Source organism: Tenrec ecaudatus, chromosome 1 (genome assembly GCF_050624435.1).
Source record: "Tenrec ecaudatus isolate mTenEca1 chromosome 1, mTenEca1.hap1, whole genome shotgun sequence".
Lineage (NCBI taxonomy): Eukaryota > Metazoa > Chordata > Mammalia > Afrosoricida > Tenrecidae > Tenrec > Tenrec ecaudatus.
The window spans coordinates 79,120,241-79,134,187 of NC_134530.1; the positions used below are offsets into that span (position 1 = coordinate 79,120,241).

Here is a 13,947-nt window from a genome sequence, read left to right on the forward strand (position 1 = left end):
AGCTGCCTGGGCACGTTACTGAGACTGTGACTCCTTATGGGAGTAGAAGCCTCACTTTGTTCCTGCACAGTGGCTGGTGGTTTTGTACTCCCGGCCTTGCGAGTCACAGCCCAGTGCATAAGCACTACATCACCAGTGTCTGGTAAGGTGAAACGTTATGAATCTCATGACACGTGTGGTGGGCACACCACCTGGTTCAGGGTGCCCAAGGCTGACATTTTAGAGCGCAGCTTTCAGGGTGTCTTTCCTCCCTCCGAGCAGCTGGCAGGTGTGCAGGACTGGTCTTCCAGGGAGCAGCTGCGTTTAACCACTGACCTACCAGAGCTCTTCACTGACCAGTGCTCCTAATTATGCTAAAACTCTGTCCGATAACTGTAAAGTTTGGAGTCCCTAGGGTCCATTTGACTGTCTGTTGCTCTTGCTGGGTCTCAGTTATGTTGGGTCTCTTTCTGTGTCTGATTTTTTTTTAACTGTGTGCAGACACTGTATTGGAATACTTCTTTGTAGAAATAATTGAGACCTAGGATTTTTTTTCTCTCCAGAGAAGATTTATGATAGCTTGTCAGGCCCTGGAAATGCTGGCAAACCGTTATCAATGCAATTTAATGATGATTCCAGCCTGACTGAAGTTTCTGTGAGGGTTCTGTCTGGATGGACTTCCTCTTCAACCTTGCTCCTGGAGCACAGTCCTCGGAGCTCCCAGCCCGAAGCAAGATCTACTTCTTGCCAGGCCCTAACCCAAAATGCAGCCTGTCCTAGCAGGGCCTGAGAAATGCCCTTCCTCTCCAGACCATCCTCATCAGCCAAGCTGGCAACTCCACCCCATGCTGGTCCTGCATGACCTGTCCCTCAAACCTACGTAGAGTCGGTAATGGATTCACTTGAGCTAATTTCCTCCCATTCTGACACATCAACCCCAAAGCTAGAAGAAATCATAGGAAGCCAGTTAGCAGCCATTAATGCACACAAAAGAACTTCAGAGCTCACTGATAGTTTCCCAGGTCCGCCAAGCAACCTAGAAGCAAATCTATCCTACTGCTCATCCAGAGATACCTGTTCCCTTAGGTTCATTGTTGTTAGCTTCTGACTCACAGCCACCTCACCCCAACAGAAGGAACATTGCCTGATCCTACCCCATCCTCACCATGACTGCATCGGAGCCCACTCTTGCAGCCAATGTGAGAGTCCGTCTCTTGGAGGGTCTTGGATCTCCCTATGTCTCACTGACCTTTTGCTCTACCACACGTGATGCTCTTCTCCAGAGTGGAGTCCCTCCCGATGACATGTCCATAGCAGCGGCGTCTTACCATGCTCACTTACAAAGCACTTTGGCCTCCAAGGCAGGTGTGTCCGTTCTTCTGGCAGCCATCCCCTGGTCTTCCTTCCTCATTGTCCAGCTGCCATGAGGATGAGGTGATTGGAAATACACTGGACTGGCCCTTAGGTCCAGCTTCCCTTCTAGACTATACTTAAAATAACTTAAGGTTAGCTTACATATTCCAAGACTGTAGTCCGAAAGACCCAGGTTGCTAGGTGCCATCAAGTCAACTGTGACTCTAACTCACTCCCCCAGGTGACAGAGAACTGCCCTGTAGGTTTTTACAAAAGACGATTGCCAGGTCTTTCCCCTCCAGCCACTGACTGGGTTCAAACTGCCAACCTTTCAGTTCATAGGCAAGCACTTAACTGTTGGTGCCACCAGGGCTCCTTCCAAGGGAACTAGTGCTTGGTGTTTGACTGTAGACCAGCCTAACGGGTTGAGAGATGCAAAAGACAGAGCTAGAGTCTATATATCTTTAAAAAACTAGCAATGTCAAGGTCAGTGGTTCTACCTTCCAATGCTGCTTTGCAGAGACATGCCATAAGCCCTCCAGGTCTACTTTACCACCAAGAACACTCGCGAGACATACTCCATAATCCCTGACGTGCATGTGCAGGGAGAACACTTGAGGACAAGATGTAGCCACACAGCTCTGCAAAATAAGCAGGTGACAAAGAGGGGCCTGAATACCAAGGGTGGGCAGTGTCAAGAGCTGAATTCGGTAAAATAGTATCCTCTCTCCTAAAACATAAATAAAACAACAGCTACAGCTTGAAAAAGGTGAAGAGCCAGGTAGATGTTCAACAAGTGAGGAGCAACAGCAACAACTAGCAACTTTGTCAACCAATAGAAAAAAGGATTCTTTGCCAACAAAGTATGTAGCTTCTCATACAATAGTGAGCTCTTCGAGGGCAAGTTCATGCCGACGACCATTAACGATCAGAGGGCCTGATGCAGCAGGCAGTAAGTGAATGGCAAATAAACCAACGGAAGAATTACAGATGTTATAAAAACAGGTCTAAAGTTTCTCTCACTCTTGACGCCAGTTCTTCATAATAAAGGTTTCCTATTTTAGAGAAGGAGTGATGCTGTGTATTCCCAGTGGGAAACTAGTAACCAAGCGTTCTGGGGTAAAATGTAAGCATAGTCCGAGTAGTGGGATGAATTCCGTCTAGAAACAGGCTCATATTCCTTTAGCTCAGTTTCTAGCCAATTAAGATTTGTCACCAAACATCATTTTAGAAAACCAACCAACCTCTAGTTCAGCACTGGTATAGGAGCCCTGGTACCACACTGGTTATAACAATGGGCTGCAGTCTGCATGGTCAGCAGTTCAAAACTACCAGCAACTCCAAGGGAGAAAGTCTGGCTTTCTACTCCCATAAGTCACAGGGGGGAACCCACAGGGGGTGCATTGCCTCAATGGCAGTAAGTTTGGTTTGGATAAGGCATGATGGACCTGTGTCTGCTAAAAATACAAAACTAAAGGAACCCTGGAAGATGCAGAATGCTCACTATTTACTGAAAAACTAGTGTGGGGGTGGGAGATCATGGTTGTGATAGGTAGATTCATTGTGCCAACCTGGCCAATAAACACATGTGGGGTTAATAAGGTTGCAGTTCAATTGAAGGGCAAAGAGATAAATGGCTCGGTGAGCCTCGTCTTTCTGTCTCTTGCTTTCTGATGATCGCACCAGTGTGCGGCCACCTTAGCTAGTTCTCTGCCTCAACTTGCAAGCTACACTACCTGTGCTATAGTCAGAGGTTCCTTCAGGACCTGCTTCGCCACACTGCTGGTATATATATCACTTGAGCTGGGGACTGTTGGACCCTGTCATGTGACTGTTGGTGACCCGCCCTGCTGTTTGCTGCCTGTGGCCAGACTGTCGGTATTGCTCTTCAGAAGACTCAGCTGTCTGCTCCCTTGACTTGCCCCCAGCAGGCCTGGTGAGTTGGGTTGAACTGAGCCCTCTGTACTGCTCTGTGGACTAATTAGCTGTTTATTTCTTGGTGTTATATATAGGTAACAGTGTCCCGGTTTGGTTTCTCTAGAGAACCCTAACACAATGGTCTATGAAAGGAAACAGATTCCAGTGAAGGCAAAAAAGAAACAGGTATACCACAGTTTGAGAAAACACGGAATCATAGCTGGGCGTACATGGGCAGGCTAAGTGCATTCTCAAGCTTGAGACCTTTGCCGGGAAGAGGACAGAAGCTCGTCAGCACCTCTCAAACAGGTCTTAGCAAAGCAGGCCCACAACATTGGTCAGCAGTCCTGAGTTACCTGTGAGATCCAATGGCATCCTTCGAGTTTTCCAGTACATGAATCCGATGGAAGAATGCCAGGGCAAGCAATAGTACAGCCGCTTCAGACACACTCCTAAAAGACCACCATGTGGGCAAAGCCACAAGCACCAGGCTCCATGTGGTCCAAGAACACACCAGCAGCACAGCACCACCGTACACTCATTAGAAATGCACTCTTGGGCGGGGACTCAGAGCATCAGAGACTGGGTGGGGGCAAGGCCCGCCACCTGTCGTGCAAGCTCTCCAAGCAATTCTGATGCCTACTCAGAAAGGCCAGAGGCTCCCTGGCCCAGGAGACACCCTTTACAAGGCGGGATCCTCAACCCACTGGCTTAGAAACAGCTCGTTGACTTGGTTAAAATCCAGCCCAGACCTCCTGAATCAGCTCACGTGGAGCCCTCTGCAGGCTTCATAAGCAGTCCTGGTGAGTCCCATGCACACCAGTTTCACGTGACACTGTATCGATGGTAACTTCTGGAGGGCAAGGGCTGTGTCTTCTTGTTCAGTGTTTCTATCAGCTCCACGTCAAGTTGCACATTACTAGAGTAACGGGTCAAGGATGCCAAGGACCATGGCTGAGAATGATAGAGTGCATGCAGCTGACCGATTCCTTCTCATCCCTCAAAATAATAAAGATTGAACGTATTAAAAATGGTCATCAGTAGCTTGGACTGTTCACTAAGTGGAGTTATCTCTGTTTTGATCTATTTAGTTTTCTAAAAAGATGTCAGTGGGGCTGGGAGAAGAGCTGGTGGCCCTGGTCCCTAGCAGAGGTGAAGTTCAGACTAATTCCAGTCAAGCTGGCAGAACTGCCAGCCCAGGGGAATATAACCCACTTAGAAACACCATTTGGGCAGAAAACAAACGTGATCAGTGATGGCTTTTGGCACCTGCCCTTTGGGTTGCATCTGGTAGAAAGACACTGGAGGAAACTGTTTGAACTCGGCTCCTTCAAACACAGATCACCGACCAGCATATTTCAGCCAAGAGCAGAGCTGACTTCCCAAGGCGGCTTTACCATTTTAGGTTTCATAAGCCAAGGCTCTGAGATTGAATTAAAATGTGTAAGGAAACACACGTGGACACACTCTCCCCAGATCAAATTGACCCTGGAGACACATATTTCAAATAGTCATTGCATTCTTGTCACTTTATTTTGCTACCCCAAAATTTATTGAGGCTACAAAAAGATACAGATTTCCATAAATATTTACAGGAAGACACACAAAACAATTACCAAGAAACCAATCCAGCAAATAACAAGTTGTTGCCCATCTATGTTCTAGCAGCTGAGCACGGGGGGTGGGGGTGGGGGTGGTTGCTCGGGGGCTGCCCAGTTCTCCGAAGGGCAGTTCAATGGACTTGCTTAGACCTCCCACGAGGGCCAGGCAAACACGACAAGGGCAGATGCAATCATGCTTCATTCTGACAGCCAGAGGAGGCTTTAAGGACTGCCTCTACCTGCTGGCCAACATGACAGCATCAGCAGGCTCTCACACCAAAGGAAAGGTTTCTCTAGTCCTGGCCTCCCTAAGACCTCTTCCATCCAGAAGGAGTTCCCTTTCAAAACAAGTGACTGAGCCATCCACTAACCCAAGAGTGTGTACAGATGATCAACGCACAATGGGGAAAGCCCCGCCCCTCGCCTACGAAATGCAATGTGCATTTGAGGAAGCATTTTCTAAAGCCCCACAAGGCAGGGATGATATGGCCTCTACTTTGTCCACGGCACATTCTCCTAAAGAAAAAATACAAAGGGACGAACACCTCAGAAACATTCCCATTGTTCACCCAACATCCTTTGTCCCAAACGTGTGGGAACCCATCTGAACCACCAGACAGCTGTGTCCAAGGAAGTCCAAGTGAGCCCGTTTCCAGCCTCAGGGATCCAATGGGTTAAATACCACAAATTCTCGCTCCGGAAACAGAGGGCTCAGGCTCTTTGTCTCCTAAAATGCCTCGCCAGGAGCAGCAGAGAAAAGGGAATATTAAAAAGCTTGGTGGCTTTAAAACATGGAATACAACAGTTATCGGTCCACTTGTCCTGCATTTCTGGCCATTTGTAAGAGACTATACAACATTTGAGATTCAACTTTCACATTCAAAAAAGAGATCAACTCAACTTCAGACACAAGTAATAGCCTCAAAAAAAAACACAAAACCACCCACTTGACAACTGGGAAAGAGTCTGGTAAAGACACCTGAAAGGCTTGGCAAAAGGGCCTGGAGCCATAGTACTCTATTCTGAAGATATAACATCAAGGCATCGGACAAATGGTAGACATAGAGACCACATTAAAGATCCACATGCAATACTCGACTGACTTTGAAAGAAAAAATTGAGGGCACAAGGGAGAAAAAATAAGAAAAGAATTACAAGGGAGCGTTTCAGCCTAAAGCTAGTCCAATGAATAGCTGCTAGTAGGATTGCTAATCTTTCATCTGCAAAGAAGTCGATGTAATAAATTATCAAAGCACCTCACTCACATTTTGGACACAGACCACGCTCCCAGCACAGCAATCCCTCTGACGTTTGGTTTCACTTGCTGTTTCATGACTAAGCTGTTTCTGGCTGTAAAGATTTTCCTAATATATTTTAATTAGCCAGTTAACACAGCCGAGGCTGCTCCCTCTGTAAAGCCAGACAAGCTGTGCAAACTAACTTGGTCTAATGAAGAGGATGAGTTGAGGGGGGAAAAGGAAACGTTTCCTGGCTTTTCTTCCAAACCGTTTGCTCACTTGGAAAACTCTGCAATCACTTAATGGTTTGTTCTAGAATAAAAAAGCAAACCTAGTCAGGAAAATATCCATACACTCAACGTTTGCTAGCATGACACAAAATAAATTCTAGATGTTGGTCTATTGTTTTTCGAAACCAAATGTGCACGTTTCATCCTGTAACTTAAGAACTGAATTTTTCCACATTCCTTTCTATGGAGTTAGCATCTGTAAACTGAGACCTTTTTCCTATTTTTTTTTTTTTTTGGACAATCATGCAAATTTAATTTGTCCCTGGAAACAAAAACACAACCTAACAGATTAACAAAGTATGTCCTTCAGACAGTATTTTTTTCTCTGAATTTTCCTCCACGGTTACCATTTTATCCTTCAGTAAATAGAAACTATTCTAAAAACAGTGTATGTGCTTGTGTTTGGAGTGAGCAAAACTTGTAGAATGATTAGGAAGACGACATCAAGATGAATATTTTACCCTTCCAATTGACTTGATTCCTCTCAAAAGTACATTCTACAAAAATGTTACTAAGTTATATGAGCTAGAGACATTTCTACTGACATAGATGCTTCTGTAAAACCAAATAAAGACTTTATTATACGACACACACACACAAAGCAACTGGTACAGAAAAGGCAGTTTTTGGTTATTCCGCTGAGAATTTCTTTCCATGATTTCTCCCATTAAAGTATAGCTTTCAAAGCAACCACCACGACAAAGGAAGCATCTAATTAGTCCATTTTCTTCTGATCCAAGAATGCCGAACATTTACTGTCCCATCTGTAGTTGTATCAGCAGGGTAATGAACACAGTTTATATTACTTTACTACTCTTTGAACTCCAAGAACTGTTGAAGTCTTTTCTGATGTTCTGCAGATGCTTGCACAGCACTAAATGAAACACAAATTCAAAGCATAAGCTTTATTTTACATTAAGCATATTAAGTGAGCCAAAGCGCACAGAGTCAATATTTTTCAAAACAATTAAAAATGAATAGAAATTTTCACTTGGTTGGTACTTCTGACAAAAGCAAGATGAAAACCCTCCTTAATCTAATGAGGGCTTGCATTCAGTAACAGCCTGTCTCTACCTTCTAGAGACCAAAGAAAATGAAGACTGACAAGAGAAGGCACTGCCTTTAACCTGCTCCACTCGGGGACCTGCTGTGCAGAGTCCCAGCTCTTGCACCAGGATTTCTGGATTTTATTATTTTATTTAAACCAGATCCCAACATTATCTTTGACTTGTGGAGTATTTGAATTGCCTTTAATATAAAATCCTTTAAACTAAAATGTTTGGTTAAAACACAATAGATTCCACTAATCGTTTCAAAGGTAACCATTTGGTGGTTTAGATTTACGTTTCCTTTTGAACATAAGTTATGTCTTGGATGGGGAAATTGAGTTCTCTCTCTCTACCCTCACGTCCCCACAAAAATACATTATTACCTTGACAGAATTAGGGCAAATATATACTGAAACTAAGATAAAACTTCCTTTCAAACGTTGGAGAAAAAAATGAATCCAATGAAAGGTTTGGGTTTCTAGTTCCTGAATAGCAGGATATCATTAAGGAAAACTAAGTTCCAGATAACTGAAAAAGTCACCACTTTTTAAAAATCATTTTATTGGGGGCTCGTACAACTCTTATCACCATCCATACATGCATCTATTGTGTCAAGCACATTTGTACATTTCTTGCCCTCATTATTCTCAAGTGCCAAGTATTTTTAAAATAAATTTTGCTAGAAATCATCCTAAAATGCCTCTGCTTTCTGAAACCACACAGCTGCCTCTCACTGAACCAGCTCAAGTATTTCACTGCGCAAAGGTGCCCTCTAGGCGCCAGAGGGGCTGGCTGCTTGTCTTCAACGACATGGAACCAAGCACGCTTACACGCTAGGCTGCTGCTTCCCCCGATTCTGCCCACTGCCAGCACGCAGTGAGCTAACGCCCCAGTGCTGGCGCAGTGCTCCTGACCTTAGCTGCAATCAGTGGGAGCCTGGGAAACCAGGTCATCAGATTTGCCTAAATTAAGATTAAATTGGTGTTGAGTGTTTCCAATGAATAGTTATCCTGTGTTAATTTTCACTTCTCAAAAAATTGCTTAAGCCTGCTTCTTGGAGGTTAAGGGTTGGGTAGTAAATAGAGGCAGTAGTATGCAACAATAATAAGAGTTGTAATAATATGCACAATGGGTTTTACATAGTACAATCCCATTTTATCTCCTCTAACACCTAGTGAAACAAAGCCTGGTTAGTAATAACTCGCTTTCACAGGAAAATAAAGGGTAGCAGAAGGGACAGGGTCAGCAGCTAGGGAGACAACTCGGCCTACTGGATGACAGTGTAGGCCCAATAAAGAGGATGGGAGGGTCAGACAGATTTGGGTCTGAATTCTACTTCTACAACTTACGAGACACATAAGTTCAGGCCAAGTTATTCAACATTTTTAGACAATCTGCTTTAGTCACTGAGCGTCAATGACATAACCTCACAAAAATCAGATATTTTAACTCCAAATGTAACATTTTCTCAATCAGAACACTTATCCTACATTTGCACAAAGTAGTTTCTAGTAACCTCATCGATTTTAAGGTAATAAAATGTCAATTACGGCTCTTCTCACAAATGAGCGACTACGGCAGACTAGCAGCCATTTCTCTTGGTTTCGATGTATTATCAACGTAGCCTCTCTTCCACTCTCTACGCTCACAGTGGGTGTTTTCTGAGCACTCGCTGGGGCCACACTGAACTTCTTAGAAGCTGGCTACCATTGCGGGAGAAAAGAAGGCAGATTTTTAAGAGCAAGGACGACCCTATTTCAAGTTTCTGTTCTCCCACTCGCGAGATTGTGCTGTTAGGCAAGTTCCTAACCTCTCTGACCTCAGTTTCCACAGTAGCACAGTGACCGTCTCTAGACCACCCAAGGAGCCCAGTTGGCAGAGTGGTGGCAGGTTGGGCTGCTAACCTCAGGTCGGTAGTTTGAATGCACCAGCTACTCCCGAGGACAGAGTCACACCCTGGAGGCCCAAAGGGCCAATGGTCCCCAGTCCTGTAGGGTCACCATGAGTTGGACTCAACTTGAGGGCAGGGAATTTGCTTTACATTTCCTATCCAATATCAGATAGTGTTGGAAGTGGCACTTTGTCTGTTACCCATTGATACTGCTCAGTGAGCATGCGTGCTTCAGACTGCCGACTCTGTGGTGTGCTGTCCAATTTGGTAGCCCCTAGGTTCATGTGCCTACTGCGCACTTGAAATACGGCTACTGAAACTGACAAAGTATATTTTTAATATTATTTCACTCTAATTCATTTAAATTTAAATGGCTATACATGGCAAGCATACTGCTCAGTGCTGCTCTAGAAGGCACTCAATAAATACTGGGTTTTAACGATAAGCCTCTTAAGGACAGTGGTCCCACAGAGTCAAAGCACTCCATGAATGTTTGCTGCTGCCCAGAGCCAAGGAGATGCTCTCGACACTGCTGCTTCTCAAAGCAAGTGGTCTCCAGAAGTCCTCCACTGCTGGACTGCAGACAGAAACAAGAACTAGACTCATCTGTCAGCTCCTCAGTTCATCTGTAATTATGATCAACATTATTAAGACACTAGTGTCCCTTCTCCTACTAGCTAGATGATTTTACGGAAGCACAGAACACCGTTGAAACGAACGGCACACAGCATTGGCTTTCCTGGTTTTCTCTCTAGTTAGGCTTCTGAAAGTGCTATGCTTGGTCAGGGCCTTCCCAGCATGCTTCACAAAGCGCCCAGCACTCACGTGTGGCCGCCTCTGCTACCACGATTCAATGACAGAACATTCTGCAATCTTCCCCTAGAAAGGTACTCCCTCCCGCTTTTCTTAGGGTGTTATAATACATAAATATACATAACATATACAATGTATTGATGTATATTGATTTTATATATATACACACACACTAACAAATGATTATGTCTAAATCCAAGCTGTGAATTCACAGTGGGAATCATAAAGATCCCCTCTCACCAATCAAACCCTTTCCACATGGGAGTCTTTGTAATTCTCAGATCTATTTCCTGGGATCTCCTGAAAGTGGACTACTATCAGAGACCAAAAGAGGAAAACTTACTTCAAATGCTCGCCAAAAGTAGTCGTTATTCGATAGATGGCCGTTTTCAGCGACGCTCGGAATGCAAATCTTAACGTCTTGTAAGAAGTGTCCACAGGGCTTCCTGAGGTCCGAGGCGGTTTGCTGGACACATGAGGAAGCTTGAAGCACTTGTCAACTGCCTAGTCCAAGAGAGGAAACACGGGAGGCAAGGAGGCCAATTTAGGCACAAAGATTAAGGATGTAATTATGTATATAATCATTATTATGGGTACTACATATAACACATATATCCTGTGTGTATTAAGTATATAAAACACACACTGGTTTTTAAAATAGGTATGAAGTAAAATCTTTCTTCTTGTGCTGACAGTGTCAGAGAGACGGCGTTCAGCTAGCCAGCAGTGGTCGGGACAGTCGGCGTCCAGACCTGCTCTCTAGAGGAGACTGTCACGCAACAGCTGTGAAAATGCAACGCTGGGAGTGGAACACAGAGCCCCTGCTCGGCCCATGACGCAGTGCGAGAGGGCCCTGACTGTGAGCCCCTGCTTGGCCCACGACGCAGTGAGAGAGGGCCGACTGTGAGCCCCTGCTCGGCCCACGACGCAGTGAGAGAGGGCCGACTGTGAGTGAGACTCACTTACTCAAATGCAAAACGTCAGGGTTTACATACAGATATATGATAAATGAACTTATCTTTTTGAGTCTAGAAACTAAAACATGCATGACCAAAGCAGGCAAGGAGACAAAGTAGGCTAGCTAAGAAGTGAAACTGATCCTATTTATAGTTGACGGAACAAGAAAAACAGATTTAAACATATGAAAAGAACTTTTAAAAGTTTGTGGAAAAACTTCTATTATCTTTTCAATGCATTTTTCCATGACCTTTATGGAAACTCTTTCCAAAAAGAACTTTCTGTATCTTTTATAGAGCAAAGATAAGTGATCTATTTTGCAAGTGATAAACTGTATCGAGACATGAAGATAAAGAAAGATGGCATGTGTTGACACTTTATGGCAAGATACTATCTAAACTGACCATTAAGAAACAACAGTATAAACACTGGAGCTATGCATACAACTACCACAGAATGGCAAACAAGGTTAAAATGATTTCTGCTAATTTTAAGAGTGCTTTTATGTCATCTGAATGTTCCTTTGATCTTAGCATCCTATTTCTGTTTTAAGGATGCCGTTTCCTTGTTTCTGAGGGTTTTGATGATAGTTTGTTGTTTTTTCATCTTTGCTACTTTGCGGTATTCCTCAGAAACCTGGTGGTGCTAAGCTCATGACAGAGCACAGGGCCTGAGAGGCGTTGGCCAAAATCTCCAAGTGCATGGCTAGAGATTCCTGACGACAGGCCTCCGCAGAGGTGACCCACGGGTACTTCAGGGGAGATGCTTGATTAGAAGAGTGTCCAGAGATCCGGTCTAGTGGGACCTAGATCCTAGTGCTCTATCTGGAGTGTGGAGGGAGGGGCGGGGGCACCTCTGAGCTCATTTAACATGCCCATGTTTTCAATGTAGCACCCACAACTGGGTGTGGACTGTCCCGGGCCACAGACCCTGTGTTCAGCCCTTTCCAGACAAGTCTCGACTTCTGCGGGTTTAGTGAATGTGTCTATGTGCCTGTGGGGAGCAGTTACTCAGAGAAGTTAAAAGATCTAATTGATTTTAAAGTGGATCTTAACACAAACGTCATTTTGTACCTGTTGCCAATTCTGACCCACAGCAACTCTGCACAATAAAACCAAACAGCGCCAGGTCCTGTGTCATCCTCACAATCATTCCTATTCTCCAGTCCCTTGTGGCAGCCAGGGTGTCAATGTGTCTCCATAAGCACCCCACCCCCCATCCTCCTTTATACCTGAGCTGTAGTCAATTAATGTGGCCCTTCTAGTCCTCGTACCCAATGTGATCCATTATCAATTCTGGCCACATTGTCAGTGGCTAGAATCCCATTGTGGAGAGCGCTCTGCTATGCTAATGGGCAGGGTTAAAGTGAAATTAAGTCTTAGTAGAGGGCATGAAGAAAAAAGCTGGGACTTTCTACTCCTGCCAAGAGTTACAGTCTCAGAAACTCACAGGGGCAGTTTTACCCTGCCCTACAGGCTCGCTAGGAGTCGGCATCAACGCAATGGCAGATAGAGGGTAGGAGCCGAGTCACACCCCACGTTTCCCTGGGACCATGGTCTGCTGAAAGACAGAAATCACATCTCCATCAAAGCCATTCCTCCGTAAGAGCTTTCTCAGAAGCAGAAAACTCCCAGGACTATTGGAAGAAAAATAATAAATAAAGCACAGTTGATAAGGAACCCTGATGGTGTAGTGACTACTAACCACAAGGTCCGCAGTTCAAAACCACCAACCACTCCAAGGGAGAAAGATGAGGTTTTCTACTCAAAAGAGTTACAGTCCCAGAAACCCACAGGGGTAGTTCTGACCTAACCTACAGTCTCTCTCAGTTGGAACTGGCTTGATGTCAGTGAGTTCATCTTCCAGAGTTACTGAGGTGGAGGAGGCTGAGACCAGCAGAACTAGAGTGCAGCACAGAAACCATGGACAGAGCAAAGGATCCAGGCTGAGAACAGAGGAGGAGGCAAAGAAACCATGAGACAGAGCAGAGTAGTGCCGAGACCATGTGACTGTGAGACAGAGTGACAGGTGGGTTTCCTGGCCCACAGAGGCAGAAGTCAAGAAGCTGAGTATGAGAGAAAGAAACTTGGCTACTGGCTATTGACTAATTAATGACTGTACCCTCAGGGTGACGTGTTAACACCATAATAAATGCTCACAATGGAGAGTTCTGTCTAGGAGTCGTGTGTGGCCACCGCAACACACGATTGAACCCAGCACGGAGGCACAGTGCCATGGGAGGAGCAATCAGTGGCGGCATGTCTGACCCGACTCATGGCAACAGACAAGCCCCAGGTTGTCAGCTATAGCTCAGGGCCCTTCCTTTTCTACACACCCATCTCTCTGCTCTTGGGTCCAGACATGACTAACTGGTGCGTTTCTCACTGCCAATTGGAGATTCACCTCTGGAATCGGCTAAGTTCGCTATCTCCAACATCTGTTTTCTAACTCTGAAAATGTGTTACTGTTGTCTCCTCGCCTAATTATAGGTTTGCGTCTTCTTACAAGTCCCTTTACTATGACTGAGTAACGTCTCAGGGAAGAAACGGGACTTGATGCATCAAGTCAACTTCAAATTCAACTGCTGACCCTTTCAACAACAAACACGAGGATTTCCCAGATCTGAGGCAGATTGGAGATAACTTCAAGCATTACGGGAGATAGTAGTCAGTGAAATGTTTAAGCATTAATAGAAAACACTGACTTGTAGTGGGAAAGTTATTACACTTTTCCAATTTTCTTAAAAACACTGATTAATTCTCAGCATACCAAGAAAAAGCAGTCATCTGCATTTACCATCTGGGTCCAATGGATGACTTTTTGAGTTCTAAATCATTTTATGAAAAAAATTCAAAACAG

General features: G+C 44.8%; 1 protein-coding gene across 3 annotated transcripts in view; it reads right to left on the reverse strand.

The window, feature by feature from the left end:
* Positions 1-4,792: 4,792 nt before the first annotated feature.
* NDC1 (NDC1 transmembrane nucleoporin) overlaps positions 4,793-13,947 on the reverse strand; it is a 64,019-nt gene continuing 54,864 nt past the window's right edge. Inside the window, exons 17-18 of one of the 3 annotated variants that reach the window (XM_075556402.1) lie at positions 10,475-10,635; positions 4,793-7,252 (exon numbers count right to left, since the gene is read on the reverse strand). In XM_075556402.1, the coding sequence (XP_075412517.1) occupies positions 7,189-7,252; positions 10,475-10,635 (225 nt within the window). In that variant the 3' untranslated portion in view covers positions 4,793-7,188. Of the gene's footprint in view, positions 7,253-7,328; positions 9,896-10,474; positions 10,636-13,947 lie in introns of those variants that run through there. The other 2 variants (XM_075556421.1, XM_075556411.1) reach the window with 2 other exon arrangements.